Genomic DNA, 24,651 nt, shown 5'->3' on the forward strand with positions numbered 1-24,651 from the left:
CTAAAAACTAACGATTCGAACCCCAACATAACGTCGCGGATGGGACATGTAAACCTGGGAGGTGACTCTTAGTCAACAGATGAATTCATAGACGCAACAATGGCTGACTTTGAAAAAAACGTGCCATTAAATTAGTTTAAGCTAGAGGAGGTCATTCAAGTGCAGCTAAGGAGTGGTAAAATACTACCACCTCCATCAAAGAAAGGGATCTGCAATAAAGATAAGGGAAAATAGATAATTGTCAATGAAGATATCATCCCTAAGGACCCCATGAAGAAAGATACTTCAGTCAAGGGGATAGATTATAATGTCTTATCCCATCTGAGAAAAAGCCTGACATAACTTAGCATATACAATGCTCTTGTAATGTCTAAGGATCTTCGGGAAACTTTGATTCAGGCCCTCACCGAAAGGTATGAGACATATTTTGTTAAGCGCAATATGACTGAAGTCCTACAAGCTCGTAATGAATCGTTCATCACCTTCATTGAAGAGGATATGATGCTAAGAATGACATATCATAACCGTCCTCTATATGTTACTGCAGAAAGTGATGCGATGATAACAATCGAATCCTAATCGATCATGGGTCATCCATAAATATAATGAGCTTGAAAGCATTAAGATCGTTGTGCCTCGGGTCAGATAAGTTGATGGTGCATGACTTTAATGAGAAGGGACAGAAGATCCTAGGATTGTTTATGCTCTCTCACATTTGAAGAATTTTATATAGATGTTAAATTTCATGTGATTGATGTAGATACTGCATTTAAGGCACTTCTGGGTCGCCCATGGTGAAATTACTAGATGCGCCAAGAGGGGGTGAATTGGATGATTAAAAACTTCTTTAACGAAAAGAAATATCTTTTTAATACTTTATGCGGAAGCGAATTTCATTCACAATAAAAAGATAAATATTCAATTTCGCCAACACAATTAATCACAATAAAAATGAATGCAGAAATAAAGTGGTTTGGTCAAACCATGACCTACGCCCACTCCCCGGAGGCACCCTCCGAGTATTACACTAAACCTTTAGTGATTCTCCTTTAGCCCCCACAGCTAGGCAGAGAAACCCTTACACAATCACTTCCACCTTCCCCGGTGTGGCGGAGGAGCCGGGTCCTTTGACACCAACGAGATCTTCTTCCCAAAACTTCCTTCAGGACGAACCTTGAATCCGATGGTACTGAAGTGCAAGCTTGCCGGAGCAACCGTGTGAAATCTCATTCACACTCCCTTGAAACCCCCTCCAAGGTTCTTCTCTCTATCTCAAACTCCACCCTTTCCTCTCTCCCTTTCCAGTCCTTTCTTCAAGTTTTCTCTAGAAAAATGAAGCTACAATGGCTGCCAAAAGACTCTTACAAAGTCTTATGAGAGTGCTTAAATAGAGGGCTAAAAAAACCTTAAAAAAACTCAATTCAGCCGCCAAAGATCGTATTGCACGATCATAAGATCGTCTAGTACTATGTGCAGAAATTGACCTATTAGTATTGTACGATGTCCAGTTAGTACTGTATGAACAATTCAGTTGAAGTTCGTACTGTACGATGTGCTGTACGAACAGTTCAATAAAAGTGCAGTTTGTCCAGGACGAAGCATGGGACGGCGAGAATTGTCTCTGTTGATCGTACAGTACGATCAAAATATCAGAATTAAGCCATTTTGATTGAATAATCACACGATGAAATTAGGCAATATTTTAAACATCGTACAGTACGATCATGATCGTATAGTACGATTAGAACAACTTTTCAAATTCAAATTTTGCCTATTTTAATGCACGACAGGCTTTCTAATTATATCAGATCGTACAGTACGATTAGTTATATTTTAAGAATATTTTTTTTAGGAAAATTAAATATTTTAATTAATTTTTGCTACATCATATCATACATTACGATCCAGATCGTACCGTACGACATATAGAAAAATTAAAATATTTAGAATCCTTTTATGCTCCCTTTATGTGTGTGCATGGTCAACAAACTAACATACATCATTACAAGATTTGACTCAAGAAATGAAAATTACAGACTCATTTAATACAACTAATTCTACACGATCTTGAACCGTTCGACTTCGAACAGCCGCCGCCTTCGCCGGCCGACCCCGGCCTCCGCCTGCTCCGACTGATCCGAGCCCCTCCGTGTGTGGTCTCCTCCTTTATCCAGATCGGGCCATGCCCGTCTCCCTCCCTCTCTTATGTATATATTAATATAATATATTATATTATATTATATATGTATATATTAATATAATAAAATATATTATATTATATTATATATGTTAAATATTATATTTATAGTACATATATTTATAAATTATTATATTGTAATATATATATTATATTATTTACATATAAATATATTTATATTTATTTATAAAATAATGAAATAATAAGAAGAGACGAGGAGAGAGAAATCATGTTTTAAACAGGCATGAAGAATTCGAAGGAAGATCCCGGGTTGATCCGGTCCGCTGAAGCCTCGATCGGTCGGATTATCCCGATCGATGGGAGCGCAGAAACACTGTGGACTCGATCGCTCTCTTCCGGACGCCCACATGATTCCAATCCTCCTCGCGTTGATGATTCGCTCCTCGGCTGAGTTCGAGCCACTCCTTGACATTCCCGCATTATCGGGGAGAGGACTCCGGAAGGCCTGCCGAATTTTCCGAGGGAATAAAAATATTTTTTAAAATTAATGTAAATTGTTTAAAAATTAGCAGGTCATCGCCCACATTAGAAGAACTTGAAGACTCTTTTTATGGGTATCGATTCGCCCGTTCGTCATCGAACTGCAAATCTTTTTTTTCAGGCCGTTTGATGAAGTTTTGTTCGCTCTGGCCGAGTCGAGCCACCTCTCCTTTATCTCCTGGGCATCGGGGAGGGGACTGTCGGGAGGGCAGTGAAATTTTCTCAAAATCAGGATTTATAGAAAATTGTTTTAGGACTTATACGAGATTTTTTGAGAAAAGTGGAGAACTCTCAATTAAGCAAAAATATAAAATTAATTAGTAATTGATTTAAACATATCATTGTGAATTCATAATTGAACATTCAATTTTCAGCGATCAGCATACGTATTAGAAAGATTCGAAGACTCATGTTGGGATCGATTCGTCTGATCTCTCGCCAAATCTCTCTCGACGTCTTGAGTTGATCTCGGCCGAGTCGAGTACTCTGACCTCCCGCATCGAGGAGGGACAGTGAACGCCGAGAGGCTGCTTGAATATTTTCTTTTTGAGGACTTTAATGAAATTTGTTGGTTTATGTTATTTGGATTTTGGATCTTGGGAATTGTTTGCAACCGTTATTTGAATTTTTGGGACTTTGAAATTGTGAATTTTGTAAAATGAAGAATTTAATTTAAACTATTAACTGAATAATTTCACGGGATAAATGATCAAAAATAAAAATTAAAGTGTAGAATGATTTTAGTCTAGTCTATTTACATAACCTAAATTGGCAACTATCCTATAGGGCTACAGATTACTCAAACAGTAAACAGCAAACTTTCTACATACGTTCTTTCTGAAACAATGAACAAATACAGACTACATCTACTGTGCAAAACCAAATTGAAATTCGCATCATCGAAGACAGAGTAGATTTACCTTTTTGGCGTCATTCATAAGATTTTCCACAGCGCAACTTCCAAATAGGTTTTTAATGTAGGCATAGATTCATGTTTGTTACAAACATATTTGAGAATTTTATAGCATTCATATTTAATTAGCTACTTAAGGAAACTTGGTTGTTTTGTAGTCTCTACATTCTTCCATTCAATAGTATATCAAATGATAGATCTATCGTTGAGGAATGAATATTCTTACCTTCATCACACTTCAGTTAAATGCATATTCTATAATTGTTTCCCGTATCAGAACTATGTGATGTGTTGCAGAAGATTCAGTCTACTAACCATCTAATTCTATGGATTTGTTATGAGATTCTGGCATATGGAAAATAATGAGTTTAATTCCTATGAATAGAAGATGGCTAATTATTCCTTGTACGATTAATTGGAGATTTATAATATGTTTTAAATCAATTTTTCAGTTAAGTTGTCAATGCTATGGAGTATGTTCTTGTGGACTCATTATACTGAGATACCTCATTGAAAGAAATTTATGGGCCCTTGATATCTAGAAGTTAAAGCTCGCTCAGGGATTATTAGAGCTCATTAGTTGTGTGCTAATTCAAGGATATCTATAGTTATAATAAATGTTATTATTTTTTGATGTGTTGGGTCTAAAAAGTTTGAAATAGACCATTGCCATTCGGATCCTCGCAACTGTGTACAAGCGGACATAGAAAGAAGGCGTTCATAAACCCTTAGATGAACATCACCCGGGTTTATTTTCTAAAGTAAAATCATTGCGCATTGATCATGTTAAATATTTTTAAATGCTCTTCATATATGTATTCAAGATATGAATTCTTAAATTAAATATTATCTCCTGCATGTGCTCGGTCACTATGTTAAACTATAAATACTAATGAACCGATGAATGCTGCGCAGGGGTCAAATGCCTATAACTCGCATGTGCTCCGATCGCGCATATAATTTTCAAATCCAGATCTAAGAATGCACTGCGCGGGTTAATTTCAGTTTCATCCCGCTAAAAAGCACGCGGAGTGGTGACGGATGACTTGAATCAAATGTTCTTAAAATCGCTATAAAACATGTGACTTAATCGGCGCACCTCTCGCTATTTCAGTTCGTCCGACTTGACCGATTATGGCGTGTTGACTGGAATTCAACCGGAGGGCTAAATCTTAAAATCAATATAAAGCTCAAATTTTGAACTATAAATCTATCATCTAATAAAACTCAAAACTAAAAATCTATCTGCCTCCCGCAATTCGTTTATCGGGGGGATAAATTTGAAATTAACCTCAGCTCACAAAAGTAATGTATTGTCGGATGTATCACTAGATTCATCCTCAAATAATTCTTTGCAACAGGGACGGTGGCAAGTGCCCTTTGTCTGATCGGGGGTGGTTTTGTCGCAAAATGGCATGCCATTAATAATACGATCACTGCCAAATGCCCGTATGTTCCCGTTAACGGCATAAAACCATTGAGTTATGGAATCATAGGGTATATTCGATAGGCATAAGCCCTGCTGTCAGCTAAGGTAGATTCAGATATATCCCCTTGATCAAATACCATACCAGGTCGAGCAAGGTATTCTTGGACGAAGCAACCCATGGCTGCCGTAAGGTACCTTCTGTCAGGTTGGGTCGACTACCTCCTCTGACTAAGTAGACCAGGGATCATGACAGCCCGGGACGACGGAACCATGGGATCTTGATCGGGCTCGTCTTCATTCCCTCCACCACCTATTTTAAGTTTATGGTGATAAACTCTAAATTTCAAATTTCAAACTTCCAAATTCAAAATTTAATTTAAACCCTAAAATTATTGCTATTATACGATAGGTTTATAATTTATTCGATCCCTTTAACGACTAGCCTTAATCGAAAGTTCTCTTCTGTTATCAGGAGGGGTAATTAACTATAGGGGCTTGCGCCTATAGGAAACCAGAACTCAGATCAAAAAGTCCTCACAAAATGAGGGAGATATCTCTGGGTAGTGTCTTATCTAAAACCCAATTTGCCTTCTAAAAATCCCCCCTGAACCTAATCTCGTTAAAACTCTCTATCGTCATCGTCTCATAAACACTTAAAAGAAAAATAGACATATGATGTAGAGAGGCCGGGATCACACATCTAAAAATGGGAAATTTTCGGAGTCCTCTATAAATATTTAAAATTTATTGTCAAAATGCAGTTTAAGGAGGGAAGACTGAAAGATCCTCAATAAACTGAATGTGCCATCTACAAAAAAGTTTAATTTAGGCAAGATACAATTAGTATGAGATACAACAAAGTCCCACCAGCAGATGAATCTTTAAAATTCAGATAAATCTCAAACAATATCAACAATATCCACAGAAATATTACATCTATATATGACGGCGGTAAAGAAAAATGTTGAGCAATTACAAAAATGCTAGAAACTAAGGTGATAGTGGTGGCAAAAGAAGAACAAAAGGTGAGGATATTATTTACCTGCATCATTCTATAAGAGTAATGCTCTAGGGATCTAAGTATGATGTGTTACAACACTGTCTTGTGGATTCCTAGCTAAAGCCCACATGCATTTTGTATGGATGATTACAAGTGCATCTAAAAGATCTATAAAGACACAAAAATGGACTTTTGGAGATCTATAGAATATCTTAACGTGACATCCAAGCAAACTTTTGGAGATCCGCGAAATGAAAATCTTAGCGTGAAATCCAAGCAAACTTTTGGAGATCCGTTAAATGAGAATCTTAGGGTGACATTCAAATAAGATTTTGGAGATACGCTAAATAGAATCTTTGCATGACATCTAGAGAGAAATATCTAAAGATCTACATAGTTAATCAGCATGCAACAAACGTGATTCGCTCTAGACACATACCACATTTGTTGACGTCTGATGTAATAGAAAAAGGAGAGAAAAATATATATATTTGTAAAATCATTACATACCTGCTAAGATCGAAATCCCGTCCCGAATCCTGCCAAAAATCTTGCAAATGGCGCCCAAATGACATCTCGCACACACGACAACGACTTGATTCAGCCCCCTATTCGCGTTGATAAAATGGAGGGCAAGACTTCGTTCTTTCTTTCCCATACATACGAGCAGCTCTCTCTCTTTTCCTCTCCGCCAGACCCAAAAGCGTCTAACCTTCTCTTGAGAATCAAACCGCAAGCCTCCCTCCTCTCCATGACCTGACCTCTTGTTGCAAGCGTCTGAGTCGCAAAGCTCCCCCCCATACGAATCCTTCGACTCCATTACAATCGAAACCCATGGTTTAAACCGAGTCTCTTACCTCCATCTCCTTCCCGCTCCATCTGCCAGACCAGGCCATAGATACCAGTCGCCATAAATCTCTACCCCCTTGCTTCTCCGGCCTAGACACAGAGAGAGAGAGAGAGAGTGCTTTCTCTATACTTATCCGATCCCTAGCCGACACCAAGCCGTCGACCTCTTCCTCTCGTTGAACCGAAGCGCTTCCCTAGCCGAACCTCCTCCGGCGATGCTCCCTTATCTGTCCGATCGGAAGCCATGATAGGAGCTCACTAGTTATGAAGGTAACTTTCCCCTTTCGCGTATTTCTTCGACCAAATCCCGTAAAAATGTCGAGCCAGAGAGGAACGAGAGAGTTTAACTCTATGTGAGGTTTAAACAGAATTTAGAATAAATCATGCATAAATCTTGTTATAGTCTTGCATTAATCCTGCTTAAATCCTGTATTTCTTTCTCGTCATCCCACGGCCAAATGAGAGAAATAGAGGGCTTAACCCACTATTTAATGGGATTAGGCTCAAATACTGTTAAATTATATATTAATTATAATTAATTACTTTTAATTATAATTAAAGTTAATTATTATAATTAATTATAGATTAATTATAATCAATTATTTCTAATTATAATTAATTATTAGTAATCATAAAATTAGTTATAATTAAATTAATTATAATTATTTTTAATTATAATTAATTATTATTAATCCTAATTGATTACGATTAATCATAATCATTTATTTTTTAATTATAATTAATTATTTCTAATTATAAATTAGTTATAATTAAATTAAATTATCATTAATTATTTTGATTATTATAATTAATTATTATTAACAATAATTGGTTATAATTAATAATAGATATATTATAATAAATTATTTTTAATTAGAATTAATTAAAATAATTATAATCAGTAAAAAAATAAAGAAAAGAGAAATGTTCTCTCGCCTCGATATGCGTGTCAACACCATTGATAGCCCGTGAAGGTATAAATTTTTCAAAACTCAGATTCTTGCTCTCGAAGTTCGCGGCGCACTAGAAAACCACCCATACACGCCTTTATTGCACGTGGTGGAATAGGACCCCGGTGCGACGCTTACAATGGGGTGGATAATCACCTAAAAGTCCCATTTCGGTGTTCGCGGCGCACTGAAAAATTGCTTATACATGTCTTTATTGTGTGTGTTTGGATGGGAACTCGATGTGACTTCTACAACGAGGCGGGGTTACTTATAAGTACCATCGAATGGGGTAAGTCAACTATGTTTTTAAAACTGGTACATTCAAAGACCACATAATGCCTTTATTACGTGTGGTGGGAATGAAGACTATGACCGCGGTGTCTACGGATACATACCATACACGTCCTTATTGAGCGTGATGGGAAGGCCCAAACTCCTGAAGTTTTTCCCTAAACAAGGGAGACATCGGGAGGATGCCGAAATTTCGGGTAAACACGAGACCGTACTTGGACTTGATTTGAACATCAAATGAATAAGACTTGGACTGAATATAATTTGAACTTAAATGAATGGCAAGAAATTTGAAATGAACTTAAAAGAATTTGATCCAAACAAGTGACAATGAACTGCATGGGACCCGAACGAGTGGAAGAGGTTCCTCAAGAGCTTGAACTATACTCGAACTCAAACAATTTGGACTTGGACTTGATTTGAACTTGAATGGTCAATAAAAGTTTGAATCAAATAACAAGGACTTTAAATCAAATGACAATGGATTAAATTTATAAATTGGATAAGAAGTTTGGAGCATGAACTCGACTTGAACTGAATGAACAATCAATGAAGGAATGAATTTGAATAATTTATAATGAATGGTAAGAAGTGGCTACTTCAATCGGAGTGAAAATGAAGGATGATATCAAACTTGTCATATGCATTGAACTTACTTTGAAGGCAAGGAGTTTGCAAGTAGAATTGAACTAGCAAGCCACAAGAAAATGGTGAAAGGCCTGGTTTTATTATAGAACTATTACATGGGGATTTTAAGTCATGATGATTGACCTGTGATATTGAAGTTAACTCATCCGTAAAACACAAATCTCTAATTGACGATGATACTAATGTTGTCTACAAACCTATATGAACCTGATGCAATGAATGCTATAACTTCCTTCCAAGCCATGATGATCAGAAGACATTGTCTGTAAGGATACTCTCACAATCAATGTAGAGAAAGAGAGTGATGACGAATACAAATCCCTACGAACAGTTATAGGAAGACCTATCATGAGCTCAATATATTACTTACAAATGAAATTCAAAAGACCGTCGATGAATATCAGCGCCCACGAGGTACTACGAGCTAATGTAGGAGATTCCTCATCCACATGATAATCTACCTACATATAGTAACAAATAAAATACAGAAGGACTACAACAAATATGTGTGAGCTCTTATAAACTACTGTAAAAAGATAAGGGGGTCCTTCATCCATACAAAGGACAATCTACGAATGAGTCAGCAAATACATTGATCTACTGCAAGTGATCCGGCCATAAGTGTGATAGCTCATCGGTCAACATGTACGAAGAGGTCGACGACAAGTACAAATGACACTGCAGGAGACTTGTTAGTATATGGCAATCTACCTGTATAAAGCAACCATAAAGATCATACAATGAACGCGGCTATTTGCCTACGAACATGTATAAGGATTTCTACAATGAGCATAACATGCCTACAAACAACTACAAGAAGCTTATGAATGCTCACAAATGACATCACAAGACTTGCCTACAAACATGCGTAGAAGACTTGTAATGAACATATGATGTAAACGACGATACACCTACAACTTGCTTATGATTAAAAGAACAAGAATGACATATCTACGATAAGTATGACAATCCACTTATTAAAGGAGTGTGACAATCCACTCGTCGAAAGGGGACATGATGCCTTTGTTGAATATATTGGTCAATATGTTCGTGATACATATAACGTGCTACCCATTGGTTAAAGTCAAAGAGAGTTGTGGTTAATGAAGCATCTTGCTTACAACGGAGGATGAGTAGCCATCTACAAGTAGTGATAGTGGATAGACTTTCATACCCAACAATAATTAAACACCTAGCAGATGATTCCCCTGTAGATTAAGGAGGTTGGCATGCAACAAATGTAACAAGTTATAATGGGTATCATAGATCACCTCCAAAGATAACAAAAATCTTGCAAACACAAGCATCATGTGACAAACGATACAATATATATTTTGTGACTATGGTGTGAAGGGTATTTAGCAGATGAAACAACTGCTTTACAAAACTCCGACAATCAACATCAAGATACGGACAAGCACACTGATCCGCATGCGATCAAGAGTGAAAGATCTACAATACATACAGTCTCTCTATAAATATAGATGTACGTACTACATGTCATTTGTGGGTAGATACAGAAAGACTTCAATAAATGCAGTATAATGTAGTCAACTTTAGTCTGTGAAGGAATACATCTATCTACATACCTGTTGTAATGATGGATGTACTGCATAGGCCAAAGATCATAGCAAAATACATAAGGAATGCAACAAATATAAGTTCTTACGAGCTTCTGTAGGAAACACGCTATACACTTAACATGCCATCTACAAGAAGAATGCAAGGGAACTACAGTAAATAGCAATACCTATTGGTGAAAGCAGTAGATTCTTTAGTGCACTAAAATCTACATGCAGAGAGCAACGAGTAGTGTACGACAGTTTACCTGTACAAAGCAACAAATCTATAAGCTGTTTCATCACGCCACCGGATCCGCAACATCTATGCAAACGGATAGATGATGTTTACAAATATTCCAAGAATGCCCTCGCACATGCACCATAATATGTATGCACATAGGTATACTAAATGGGGCAAGTGCAATCATAAAACCCGCATGGGCCCTGACTAGCATGTTGTAGGAACACATGTTACGTCTAGGGATACTGCGTGGGTTAATAAATTTGAACCCGATCCTCCTAAGCAGGCAAATAGGAGTTGACAATATTCAACAAATAATTATAAAATATCCTCAAACACCCGTATGGGCCCCAACGAGCGTGTTATTGATACACACGTGATGTATATGGATGCTGCGCTGGAACATAAATGAATATAGTTCTAGCCTGATCCTTTTATACGGATAGATGGGAGTCGACACGGATCGAACTATCAAACAGATATACAGTCAGGGTGTCTACCGAAATGTTAGTTTTATACATTCATATATGGCCTTCAATGCCTTTCACAAAGAAAATTCATCAACAAAAGCATAAGACTTATGAACCCGATCCTCTGTTAACAAGTAGATAGAGTTGATAAGGTCCAATCAATGAAATTCCCAAATGACCCAAATACTCCGATGATGGACATGTTGAATGTAGATCTCAACCGGAGGGGTTAATTCCAAACATTTCAAATGCGTCCTAAGTACCCAAAAATCCAAAATTTCAAAAATCTTCCAAACTCCAAAATATTAAAAAAATTGAAATTATCCGTCTAATAACTTAAAACAAAATTCATCAACCATCCGCAACAGTTTGTCGGGGTGGACAAATTAAAATCTACTTCAGCTCACATAGAGCTAATGTTTGATCAAAAATATTACTAAGATCCATTCTCAAACAATCTCCTGCCAGTAAGGACGTGATACGTGTCCTATGACCGGCAGTTTTGCAGTCAAATAACACCGCAGGATAAATAGTTATGACCCGGGGCCCTTTGAACCGAATGGTTTTACCATCAAATGACACCACAAAATACCGGTTATGACCAGAGCTAGCTAAAGTGGATTTAAATTTGTTCCCTTATATAAACATTCCCCCCAGGTCTATAAGGTTCCCTTGGACGATGCAACCCATGACTGCCGATAAGGATCCGTCTGTCAGGTTGGGTCGACTACCTCTTCTGACTAAGTAGATCAGGGACGACGATGGCCCGGGACGACGGAACCATGGGATCTTAATCGCACCCATCATCCATTTCCCCACCATCCGCTTTAAGTGTAAGGTGGTACAATTTCAAATTTTAATTATCAGTTCTCCAACTATTTCAAATGCCCGGCTGTTACTATATGCCAGATGACACGTATTTGTACGTATCTGATTGACGACTAGCCTTAATCGAAAGTTCTTTTACCGAGAAGGGTAATTAACTATAGGGGCTTGTGCCTATAGGAAACCAAAACTCAGATCATATAGTCCTCACAAAATGAGGGCGAAATCTCTAGGTATTGTCTTATCTACAAACCCATATGCCTTCCCAAAATTTACCCTGTAACTTAAATTCGTTAATACTCTCCCGAAAGAAAAGCAAGCCAGCGGAGGTTGGGGCCGAATTTTCGGAGCACACAGGCGACACAGATATTACACGACATGGATACAAAATGCGCCAATTATTGAAAATATAGACCACAGACACGGGTTGAACTTTGTTTTATAATTTTTATATATTAAAAATAGTATATAGAAATTGAATAAGAAGAATAGTAATAATATATTATATATATATATATATATATATATATATACATGCTCGCATATGAATGTTTATATTTTATATTATGTAATACACCATTATAAATAAATATTAAATTCATGTTAAATTCTAGCCTTTGCTTGAATCAACATGAATGCCAACTCAAATTTAGCCGCTTTCAACTCACCTTAAACTTGGCTTGAGTCAACTCAAAATTCTCAAGTTTAAGTTTAGGCTCTAGCTCAAACTTGACTTAATATCAGATCTAATTATAGGGCTACATGGATCGAGAAAACCCACATGGTCCTTGTTAGGTTCAATGTACCATTTCCTGGGTACAATTTTGTGCATCCATTCCACTTTATATTGGTTTCCCATTGCTCACACCAATACTAGTATGACCGAAGTCTATACTTGAACCTATTAAAGACATTTTAAGATAATATTTCTCATTTTAATATGAAAGAGTGGTATAAAGGATTGCATGCTAACAGAACCTGAATCACATCTAATTATAGGGCTATATTGATTGAGAAAACCCACATGGTCCACTGTTAGGTTCAATGTACCATTTCCTACTTCTAGGGCACAATTTTGTGCATCTATTCCACTTTATATTGGTTTCCCATTGCTCACACCAATACTAGCATGACCTACGTTTATACTTGAACCCATTAAAGACATTGAAGATAATATTTCTCCTTTTAATATGAAAGAATGGTATACAGGATTGCATGCTAACAGAACCTGAATTAGGATGTGAGCCTAAGAAAAACCTTGAACGTGAGTCTAAACATGATCTATACTACCTTGACATTGAAGTCGCGGTTAAGTAGGTCATATCTTCTAATGTTGCTAGATGGATTCTTTGACTTCCATCTAGTGTGGATTTTGATTTGTGTCTTCTTTATGTTGAATTTTTACTGTTCTCATTATTTACAAGTCATTACAAGGTTTCCCATCAAGAAGTGTTCTCTTCTATGTTCCCATCAATACTTTTACCTTGTAAAACAACCATGGTGTCTTCTAGCCGCTTTAATAATTTCAGGTTTTTGGAAACTGTAATGTTTATGAATTTGATCTATTCTAATTAAATGATATATGGAATAAGGCTAATTGAACATGCATCTTAAATTGCATTTGGTCCTTAGGCTCATGCATGTGAAGTAGGATTTTTTCTGAAGGACAACTACTTCATGGGAATCATTCTTAAATTATAATTAGGCCAAAAATGAGTCTTCTTAGCAGTTTTTTTTTCTATTTTTTCGTGGATAGTATAGCATAGAATATGCATCATTTTAAAACCCACGTAACAACTTCACGATAACCAGGGTGTTAACCTGAGCAAATGCCCTTGGAGGAAGAAAAATTGTGGCTTTTTTTTTTAACTCTTTAATGTTTAATTGGGGACAAGCTGTCTGTTCTTTTTGCTAGTTGGCAGTATTTTACTTACGATGTGTACTACTTTCATGTGATTTATTTTAAGTTCTATTTAAATTCTTGGTGTACATAATGTCTTATTCTTTATTGACTTTTTGACCTCATAGGATACATCAGTACTGAGAATCGATTTCTTGAAGCATGATAACCTAGTTAAATATGCTGAAAATCTTAAGAGGCAGTATTTGGATGGGGAGCTTCCAGCTACTTCTATTCCAAGGTCTCATTTTGATGCTTCAACATCAAAATCAAACTCAAGAAGAAAAGCTTCACATTGGAGTAAGAAGCCAACCAATCCTCATTATTCATAGGAGGATTTATATACGTACTGTTGAATTCTTATATTTTTTTATGTCTAATACTTAAATTTTAATATATATTTATATCACACTTAAGTGTTTCATTCACATCAAAATATGCATTAAAATGTGCATCTCAGTTTAGAAAAGTTAATATTAATTATATTTTTTATATGACTTAAAGATTTACAGGTTTTGTAAGTAAATATAAAGATTTTGATGTTAAATATATAAAGACAAGAATTTTGTGGTATGTATTTAAGTCCTCTTAATCATATTATTTTTTAAAAAACTTGAATCATGATAGGATTTGATCATTTATCTTTTTGTTCCAGGTTACCTTAGGTTTTGGAGAATTTTTTGTAGGTCATATTTTTTACTTGTTCGAATTGGGATTTTTTTTTTTTTAAAGTTTTAAAGTTCTGCATATGCCATTAATAACTTGAGAGGTTCATGTGATTTAGAGAAGCGGCTGAATTCTTCACAAAAATAAGAATTATTATTATTATTATTACTTTCAATTATTATAATCTATTGCAGTCTATAGTATTGAATGGGGGAGGGAGTTTCATAAAGCTGATCACACAGTTTTGATAATATTATTGATGTTGATTATATTATCAATTTTAACTTTTTTTTTTATATAGAATAGGCCAATTTATAAAAAATTTTGTTGTCATTATTAGCCTTAATTATTACTATTTGTAGTTAGCTTTATAATAGTTTTCATTTGTTCATCTAAACTGTTATTTGTGGTGTTAAATCTACTTTGCATGTGGTTAATTTATTTTATACGAATCATTTTACACTTTTTCTTTAGTGTACCCTTTCTCTTCCTAGATATTTCACATTTTTTATCTTTTTCTGTAGTGTGCGTTGGCCAGTAGTAATTGGATCGCTTTAGTCGGCTATGGCTAATCACCCTAAGGCTTTGTTTGAGGCAGCTTTCTTACTGCTTTATGAAATAGTTTTTCTAGTATAAAATTTCAAATTAAAAAAAAATTGTATTAAAAAACTGCTTCATAAAACAATAAAAAAGTTCTGCTTCATAAAGCAATAAAAAAGTTACCTAAACAAGCCTAAATCCATGCATATGATACTGATGACTATTAAGTAGAATTCTTCAGCCACACGTCTCATTAGTGTAGAAAACCTTTTAGTTGCTGATACCTCATCATATCGTAGATACATATTATTAATGTGAGCTTTCGCTGCTCATCATCATATTGATATAACACATTCCATGATTTTCGGGGTATAGTATGAAATTCCTTTGTGCATTATCTTTTGTGAGGAATCTAGTATATACTTGATCTTTTATCCTACTTTTAATTAATGAAATATTTGGGTTATATTTTTATCATTATATATAGTTTTTGGTTAACATTGTCCTAGTAATGTCATTTTTACCTTGTATTGAATATTCTGGTAATAATTTGTCAGGATAGTTCTCAAAATCTATATGTGTAGTACATGAATAATTTATCTCAATGTAGATCTGAATGCTTTGAATTCCATCATGACTAAAAGAATAATTTGAATCAAACTGTGTTCGTTGTATTGCAATATTATTCTTTATTAGATTTAGATGTCGGTCCTCATCTGGTTGGTTTAATTATGCCATTTTATAGGTTCGAAACCCAAACCAAAAGCCAAGAGAGAGAAGACTGAAGAGGAGAAGAAACTTCGGAGAAGAGCGAAGTACTTCCTTGCAGCTCAAGCGATTGCTGTGGTTGTGTTCCTATCATTCTTTGGAGGGGTTGAAAGAGCTGAATTGCAAGATGGTGATGAGGATGGATTTGCTTACGATGATTAGGCTTTTTACCTAAAAATATTTTACATTTATGATTTAGCTTTTTGATCCATTTTTAGAGTTTTACGTAGGGTTTATATTTGATTCAAATATCTACAAATTTTTCTTTGAATTTTATTACTTTATAAGCGGGCAGTGTTTGATTTCCATTTTTCTGTTGAATTTATTTCATTATTTTTTGTTATATTATTATTTTCAGTCGACTTAAAGAAACTAAAATGGAATGATATGGATGTGATAATATATATAATCTTTTTGTTTAAATGGATGTGATAATATAAATGTTGATAATATTGATACGTTCAATGTTTATGTATAAAAAATAAGCATTAATTGTATGCAATTTAATTTTTTTCTTCTGAAAAAATATTAAAAGAGTTTGTCTAAATAAATAAATTAATAAAGGATATTTCAATTTTTTAATTATTTTTAAAAAAAGTTTTTTTCATAATAATTTTTAATCGTCAGTCATTATTTTATTTATAGTATATAATTTATTTATTTATAATTAGTTTAATAAGTCATTAATAGACGTGCTGGGAAATTATAGATGCATCAGACGGTATGAATTGTTCTCAAATGCTTGATCACTGGTTGTTCTGCATGTCTATGATATTATAAAATATGTTTAGCACCAAGCCAATATATATAGAGAGAATCTAGACACATTTTTAAAGTGATTTAGTTTGTGATAGAATGTACCCTCAACTTTAAGGAAACTCACGTATAAGAGGTAGTGAGGCCTGCAATGCTTTAAGTGGTGCGAATGTTGGTCATTAAAAGATAAGCATTGATACGAACCATTCACAAATTATCTTTGATCGGCACGAAGTCTCGAGGCCAAAGTAGTTGAAAATAAATTAATTGACTGAATCCGATTTCAAACGAACTTATAGTCAAACTGAGGTCTGGAAACTGCGAACCGCAACTGATCACACCAATGATCAACCCAATCTGAAGCCCAATACGAGTGCCGAATCAAGGGTTCAATGCGCTGTTGGAAGGTTCAACCACAATTTGAGTTACCAAAGGTCTCCGATTCTTTGATGAGCTTATACTCGAATCGAACGGCTCGACGAGAAACGAATCCAACGAGCCCAAGAATCATCGATTCCTGACATCAATTAAGGCCTTCAATGACCATACTGAACGGTGGCAGATCAAAGGATTTCGATAAACCCCCCCCCCCCCGCTCGCCGTCCATATCAAACCACTCCCATTCGCCCTTGATCTCACGCCTATTTATGGGCTGATGCCACTCCAGAATAACTATAAAATAGAGCCCTCATTCTACAAAAGGTGGGCTCCAGTGAAGATGAGAGAACAAAGGAAGAGGAGAAAAGGGAAAAGGAGATTCCTCACCTCCTCGACGCCTCGCCGGAGCTTCTATCCTAGCCCTGATAGACGTCGGAATCTCTGCCAGGATTTTCGGGGAATGCAGAAATCCGCCCAACTCCATGGGAATGCTTGAAATTCTTCCCAATTTACAAAGAGAATCCTCTCCTGACGCCTGAACTCCGCCAAGTGAAGTCGGAGTTCTCCTCTGGCCACCAAAGACGTCGGATCTTCTACCCGACGTCGAACCTTCACTCCTCGCCAAGTTTCTACCCGATGCCGGACTTCTACCAGTTATCGGACTTCGCTGGACGTCTATGCGAAGATGCATTTCTTTCCATTGTTGAACTTCTACCTGACGCGGTCCTACTGATCTTCGTCGTCAGACTACAGTCCTTCCCGACCTCCGTCGCCAGCCGACTACGGTCTCTCTTGACTTACGTCGTCCCGCCGACTACAGTCTTTCCGACATCCTTCGCCCGTTGAATACGGTCCTCCTGACTTATGTCGCCGCCCACTACAATCATTCTGACCTCCGTCGCCCGCCGACTACAGTCCTCCTGACTTACGTCGCCCGCCGACTCAGCCTTCGTCGCCAGCTGACTAAGTCCTCTCTGACCTACGTGCCGCCCGCCGACTGCAATCCTTTTAACAAAGCGAATACGTCGATAGTAGCTCTTTGTATTTACATCATGTAATGTACTCCATAAGATGTACATCAAGCTAAGGCCTTCTCCCAAGGAAGGGCCTCATTTGTAATCGACTGCGAATACTAGTGGATTCGTTCAAACTAGGCTAGGCCCCATGGGTTTTCCCACTTTTACAGGGGTTTTCCACGTAAAAATCTTGGTGTCTCATAAATGCTAGACCCTCTCTCCTTATCTGATTGCGTGCAGATTTCTGTACATGCTTAAGACGATAAACTTATATTCTCTAGTACCGCCGCGAATACCCTGGACGCACAAGCATAATACTTGAAGTTAAGTGTGCAGAGATGAGGATGCTCAGGTGGTGTGCTTACCCCTTAGAGTAGATAGGATACGAATGAGCTATACGTGAAAGGGTGGAGTAGCTCAGTAGTAAGATAAGATTTAGAGAGAGTCGCCTTATGATGGTTTGTCACATATAACGGCGGCCTTCGATGACCGATTGGGAGAGTAGAGGTATTAGATTTGACTTATGTTAAGAAAGGTAGGGGTAGACCTAAAAAAACTTGGTTAGAAAATATTAGGAATGACCTTTCTTTATTAGATTTAAACGAGAATTTGACTTTTAATAGGCCACAATGGAGAAAAAGGATTCATGTAGCCGACCCCACGTAGTGGGATAAATGCTTGATGTTGTTGTTGTTGTTAAATTTTGAGTTATTTTAAATTACAAATTTAGTATTATTATCACTATCATTTAAAAATTATCATAATTAGTTCTCATATTTCAATCTTTTTAGACATGCCATAAAGTTTTCAAGAACAATAGTGAGAAAAAAAAAAAAAAAAAAAGATAATAAAGGATATTAAACATTTGAGAATTATATTCAAATAACTAATAACTTTAATGAGTTATAGAGGAGCCTCATGTTTTAATGATCCATGCATGCTATAATTTCATTCTTATTTTTTAAATTATCTCATACACGCAAAGTATAGAAGAATGCGAATTTTTGTATCTCCAATGAGCTTTTGCACCATATAATATGTTGCATGATTTTTAGGGTAGTAGTATGAAGTTCGAATCATTTGTGCGTAGTGTGTTATCTTTTTAGGCTAAAAATTCTATAGCTCTTGTGAGGAATCTAATATGCAATTGATATTTCAGTCCATATATATATATATATATATATGGACTGAAGTGGTTGAATGTGCTCATAACCACGTTGTTCAAACCTTTAACATTGTCCTAGGAATGTTTTTTTTAACTTATCCATCATTCTTTTTTTACTTTGTATTGGATAATCCCATAAAAGTTGTTCAAGATGGACCTAAAAATTTTTAGACATATGAGATGAGTATAATACATGAGTAGTTTATCTTGTACCTTTTTTTTGTGTTTTACTAACCATTGTACAACATATATCGAGCTGGATTAAAGAAGCACACTCAAGATAGTGCTGCATCAAGATTTAGTTAATTAGTAATAAACAAACTTTGTACCTTTTTTCTTGAGTCAATTATATAATTAGGTGTATGTTTGACAACCGAGCACACACTCACAAGGGGGGATAAAAATTTGAATACTTGAATTTTCTTTTTAATCATATTATACAATCTCAATTGTAATGTACAATCTATTAATCCATAAATTAATTTAAGTATTTAATTAAAGTAAAAAATTTAATTGAAACATAATTAATAATATTGTACGATCTTCAGTCATATAGAATGATGAGCTATTTTACTAAAACCCCACAGCCTAAATGATGCTATAAAAATATACAAATTTGAACTAATCATATTATATTATTATTAATGAATGTTGCCTAATTTTATCCTGTAGATTAACAAATAGAATTAGGATCAAATCCTAATTGATGATCACACTATACAATTCAAATTGTACAATCCAATTTACTCGAGAGCTCACTAGTTGGACCTTAATTCATTCATTACGATGCCTGATTCAGTGTAACTGTTCATATATGATGATTTGTGATGGGAAATGAAGTAATCATATAGTATAATCCTAATATCGTACTTTATGATTAGAGAAATTAAATTTGAGATTAGGGCTTAATTTAAATAGCCCATTTTAATTCATTTTAAAAAATTCTAAGGGATTGTGTTAAGTAGCCATAGACGTTTCTTATGAGAGAGAGCTCTTAGAGAGGGAGAGGTGTGACCTTTCTTGAGAGAGGCTCTAAACTTGGGAGAGAGAGAAGTGAGACTGAGGAAGGTTTTTGTTACGGGAGTCAAGGGGTGTGAGGGAGTCACACGGTTATTCTCGTCAGCCTGCACCTTGAGTTCTCCAAGTTGTAGTGTTGGAACTCTTTGAGAAGAGCTATAGGGAAAATTCTATTGGTGAAAGACTTTACTAGTCGAGGAGGCTAGGGAAGCAACATCTCAACTGATTCAAGGAGCAAAAGGAGGGAGTGGCATCTCAGTCATTGCGAGGAGCATAAGGAGGTTGCGACATCTTTTCTGTTGCGAGGAACATAAGGAGGGATTGGCATCTCAATCGTGCTGGAGAGTAGGAGGAACATTTCAAGAGGAATAGTCTATAAAGGTAATTCTTTACCTGGGATTGCAGAAGGGCTTCTCCACCTTACTAAGTGTAGAAGGAGTGTTACTAGTTGAACGTACAAAGAGGATGACCTTTAGGGAGTGGATGTAGGTCAATTTTGTTCGAACTAGTATAAAACTTGTTTTATTTTTCTTTTTTTACTTGGCTACATTTTATTTTGTACAAGCTTTTTCTTTGAGAATTATGGTTTGCATATTTTATACTTTCAATTATTCGTAAGTTTTTTTTAACATTTGCTTTGAATCAATCTTTAGATATTTCTTTGCTAATTTTCTTTAAAGAAATATTTTTATAAAACAAAAAATATAACTTAATATTGTTTGCTTTGATTAGTTTATTATTGACACCCTAAGTTAATTTCCATTGTATATTTGGTTTGTTGCACTTAAGTGATTTTTTTTTTTAGTAAAAAAAAAAACCAATCACCCCCCCCTCTTGGTGTGTAATAACAATTTTAAGTCAGAGTAGGGTTCTTGCCTTTGTTAGTTTAATCACTTGAGTAGGTCTGTCACAGTTTGATAATAGGAACACTTTAAAAGAATATTTTATTACTCGAACACCATTATTTGATAATATTCCATTTGGCTTTTGAAAGATTACAATGTTTAACTTTTTTTTAATCTATATGATTCAAGTTGGTATGCTTTGCCTTATAGAATTGTTAATGGTGCTAAAGTAGAAATTCCTTTTAATGAATGGTCTTTAAAAGATTGTGATCTTGCTCAATTGAATACAAAATGTCTTTATTATTTATTTTGTGTTTTAAAATATGAAGATTATATTCGCGTGTCTACTTATACTACTAGAAACGAGATATGAGATAATTTATGTATTACATATGACATAACTAGTGAAGTCAAGGAGTATAGATTACACATTCTGCTTCATAATTATGAACTATTTAGCATACAACCAAATGAAATGATTTCTTTTATGCATACATGATTTACTAAAATTATAACATCATTATATGCGCATGGTAAGGATATTACAAATTCTGAAAATGTGAATAAGATTCACAGGTGCATGTCCGAATGGTTGGATGCAAAGGTGATGAAGATCTTTGAATTGAAAGATTTAAATGCATGTTATGTTGATAATTTACTTGGTTCACTAATTGCACATGAGCAAAATATTTATCAAAGAAATAGATATATAGGTGCCAAAAGGAAGGAGAAGATTATCATGCTGAAAGCAAATGACTACAAAAATAGCAATTCTAATGGTGATAAGAAGTAGGACATACCATTGATTATAATGCAATTAAAAAAGTTCATTAAGAGCAAGCATATACATTACAAAAAGAAAGGGATATGTAAGAATAGTAGGTTCAGTAAGATTTCAATTAACATTGTGTGCTCTAAGTGTAAGAAAATAGGTTAAATTAAGTTCGAATGCCCAAATCTCAAGAGCTAGCCAGTTGAAGAAAAAGTTGAGGATAAAAGCAATATAAAGAAGAGTAAGAGGAGACCTCAGTGAACCTTATGGGAAAACTCTTACTCTGAATCATCTGAGATATAAGCATTTGAAGAGATCACCAACATATGCTTAATGGCTAAATAAAGCACATGTGACACGGATAGTGATTAGGTATGCAATTTTACCTATGATGAATTACTCTCTTTTATAAAAAAAATGTGTGCTAGTTATAATAAAAAAAAAACATAAAATGTAATATAAGACACTATTAAAAGAGCACATGGATATGGTAAGAAAGTTTGCATCTTTAAAAGATTAGCATATTGCACTTGAAAATTTGCATTATAATTTGGAAAAGAATAAAAAAATTTAAAAAATAATCTTATGAATAACACAAAGCATATTGACCTAGAAGTTGCATTTAAGGAACTGGGAGAATTAGCTCTAAAAATGGATAGTAGTGAGCATGAAAAATTAGTATAATTAAGAATAATAAAAGTGCAATTGAAGCTTTACCAAAGGAAGTTAAAGAGTTAAAGTCTAATACATTGAGATATGTGCATCATCACTTAGGATAAAAGCATATGGCTATCAATCATATAGGAAATCATCATCGCGTTGGTTTGCTCATTCATTTCCCAGGTGTTTTTTGTGGCATGGTTGACACATTATAAGCATATACAAACATTAAGTTCACCATATATAACATTTGGTTTGGAGGCCCAAGGCCTCATTAACATAGCATAACATGACTTCATTTTCTCACACTATGGGACCCAAGTTGGTGTGGGTAAACACTCACCATGATTTATTTTGTAGGTGTGCTCTCACAAGGTGTCCAGTAAGAGCATGTGGTACATAGACGGCTGATGTTTAAGTCATATGACTACAGATATGAAGAAGTTCATCATGTTGGAAGATAGGAGTGGATGTAAGGTAACATTAGGCAAAAACACTACCATAAAGGTAGTGGGATTCTGTATAATAGGAAAATACAATGGCTTCAAAATTGAAAATGTGTTTGTGATACGTTTAATGCACAATATACTAAGCATTAGTCAACTTTGTAATAAAGGTTTTGATGTCAAATTATTATTTGATAAATGTTTGATTTTACTTAATAATAACCTATTTTGGATGGATTTTAAATCAATAATATTTTACATGCGTGATCTATAAAGTTTAAATGAGTTTAGAAAGGTGCACTATTTAAAAACCATTATACATGAGGCTTGGTTGTGGCACAAGAGATTGTGTCATGCAAGCATGAGGACACTAAATAAGATCACACACAGAGACCATATTAAAGGAGTACCCAAGTTAGATTTCACTAAAGAGCATCTTTGTGATTCGTGTCAGTTATGTTAGCAAGTCAACTCCTCTTTCCACTCGCTTAAGGAGATCAACACTTATATACCACTTGAGATTTTGTATATGAATCTTTTTGGACCCATCATTACAATAAATCTTGGAGGAATAACTTATGGTTTTGTCATTATAGATGATTACATGATATAAACTTGGGTTAATTTCCTAGCTAGTAAAAGTGACACATTTGAATAATTTAGAATTATCTCAAATTGGATTCAAAGGAAGTTAAGAGGCACTATAAAAATCATATATCCATAAAGGCCATTAAGGATAATTCTAGAATGATAAATTTGAATCATTCTATCAAGAGATTTGGATAGAGTACAATTTTTTTTGCACTTAAGATACCCTAAAAGAATGGCATAACAGAGAGAAAGAATAGGACCTTGGTAAAAGTAGTTAAGCCATACTAAATGAATATAATATACCAAAATACTTATGAGCGGACAGAAAGAATGATATGTTGTATTCTAAATAGTGTGAATAGTAGATCAAAGTAGAATAAAACCCCCTACAAGCTTCTAAAGGGTAGAATTCTAAATCTTTCCCACCTACATATCTTTGATGTAAGTGTTTTATAATTAATAATATAAAATATTATTTGGAAAAATTTAATGCCAAATCTGATGAAGTTATATTTTTAGGATATTCAATAGTAAATAAATCATATAGGGTCTTTAATAAGAGAGCACTTGTTATAGAATAGTCAATCAATGAAGTTATTTTATGAGAACTATAGGGATGCACCACCTAGAAAAGAGGAAGAAGAGCATGACATTATCAGTGGAATTTAAAATATAAATTTAGAGGATAGAGAGGAAACTCAGGATCTCTTGCCTAGGGAGTGGAGATATATATCTAGTTATCCTAGGGAGCTTATTATAAGAGACCCATCTATAAGAGTTAGGACTAGGCATACATTTAGGAAAGGAGTTAGCCCCATAGCCTTCATTTAAATGGTACAAACCACTAGTATAGAGAAAGCATTAGAGGATGAATTTTGGATTGTAGCAATTCAAGAAGAATTAAATCAATTTTTATTAGTAGTAGACACAGATCCCAATTTAACAGTTTTTCTTTCAAACCATCACGATACTAGCTACCCAAGAGGGATATTGTTCCTCTTGAATAAAATAGGCCTTTATCAATGTCTTGCTTTTAGAAATGATTTATTATTTGATCTCCAAATGCATGCATTGAGGTGTTGCTTAGTGAAATGTCATAAGGTCAAATTCAAAGTTTATGAACTATTAAGTTAGAGGACAAACCTAGTATTTCATCATATGACCAAAAAACGTAGTCCCTAAACTTAGAAAGAAGTTTGATCAAGTCATTTGATTCATATTCACTCAATAAAGATGTGGGCTCCGAAAATTCGGC

The 24,651-nt window shown here is 35.0% G+C and overlaps 1 protein-coding gene across 2 annotated transcripts in view; it reads left to right on the forward strand.

Moving 5' to 3' along the window:
- LOC110093261 (mitochondrial outer membrane import complex protein METAXIN) overlaps positions 1-16,073 on the forward strand; it is a 64,308-nt gene extending 48,235 nt beyond the window's left edge. The window contains exons 5-6 of one of the 2 annotated variants that reach the window (XM_020818091.2): positions 13,905-14,076; positions 15,728-16,073. In XM_020818091.2, coding sequence (XP_020673750.1) covers positions 13,905-14,076; positions 15,728-15,912 — 357 coding nt within the window. In that variant the 3' untranslated portion in view covers positions 15,913-16,073. The remainder of the gene's footprint in view (positions 1-13,904; positions 14,077-15,727) is intronic. The other variant, XM_020818092.2, reaches the window with a different exon arrangement.
- Positions 16,074-24,651: the final 8,578 nt, after the last annotated feature.

Source organism: Dendrobium catenatum, unplaced genomic scaffold (genome assembly GCF_001605985.2).
Source record: "Dendrobium catenatum unplaced genomic scaffold, ASM160598v2 fragScaff_scaffold_1202, whole genome shotgun sequence".
Lineage (NCBI taxonomy): Eukaryota > Viridiplantae > Streptophyta > Magnoliopsida > Asparagales > Orchidaceae > Dendrobium > Dendrobium catenatum.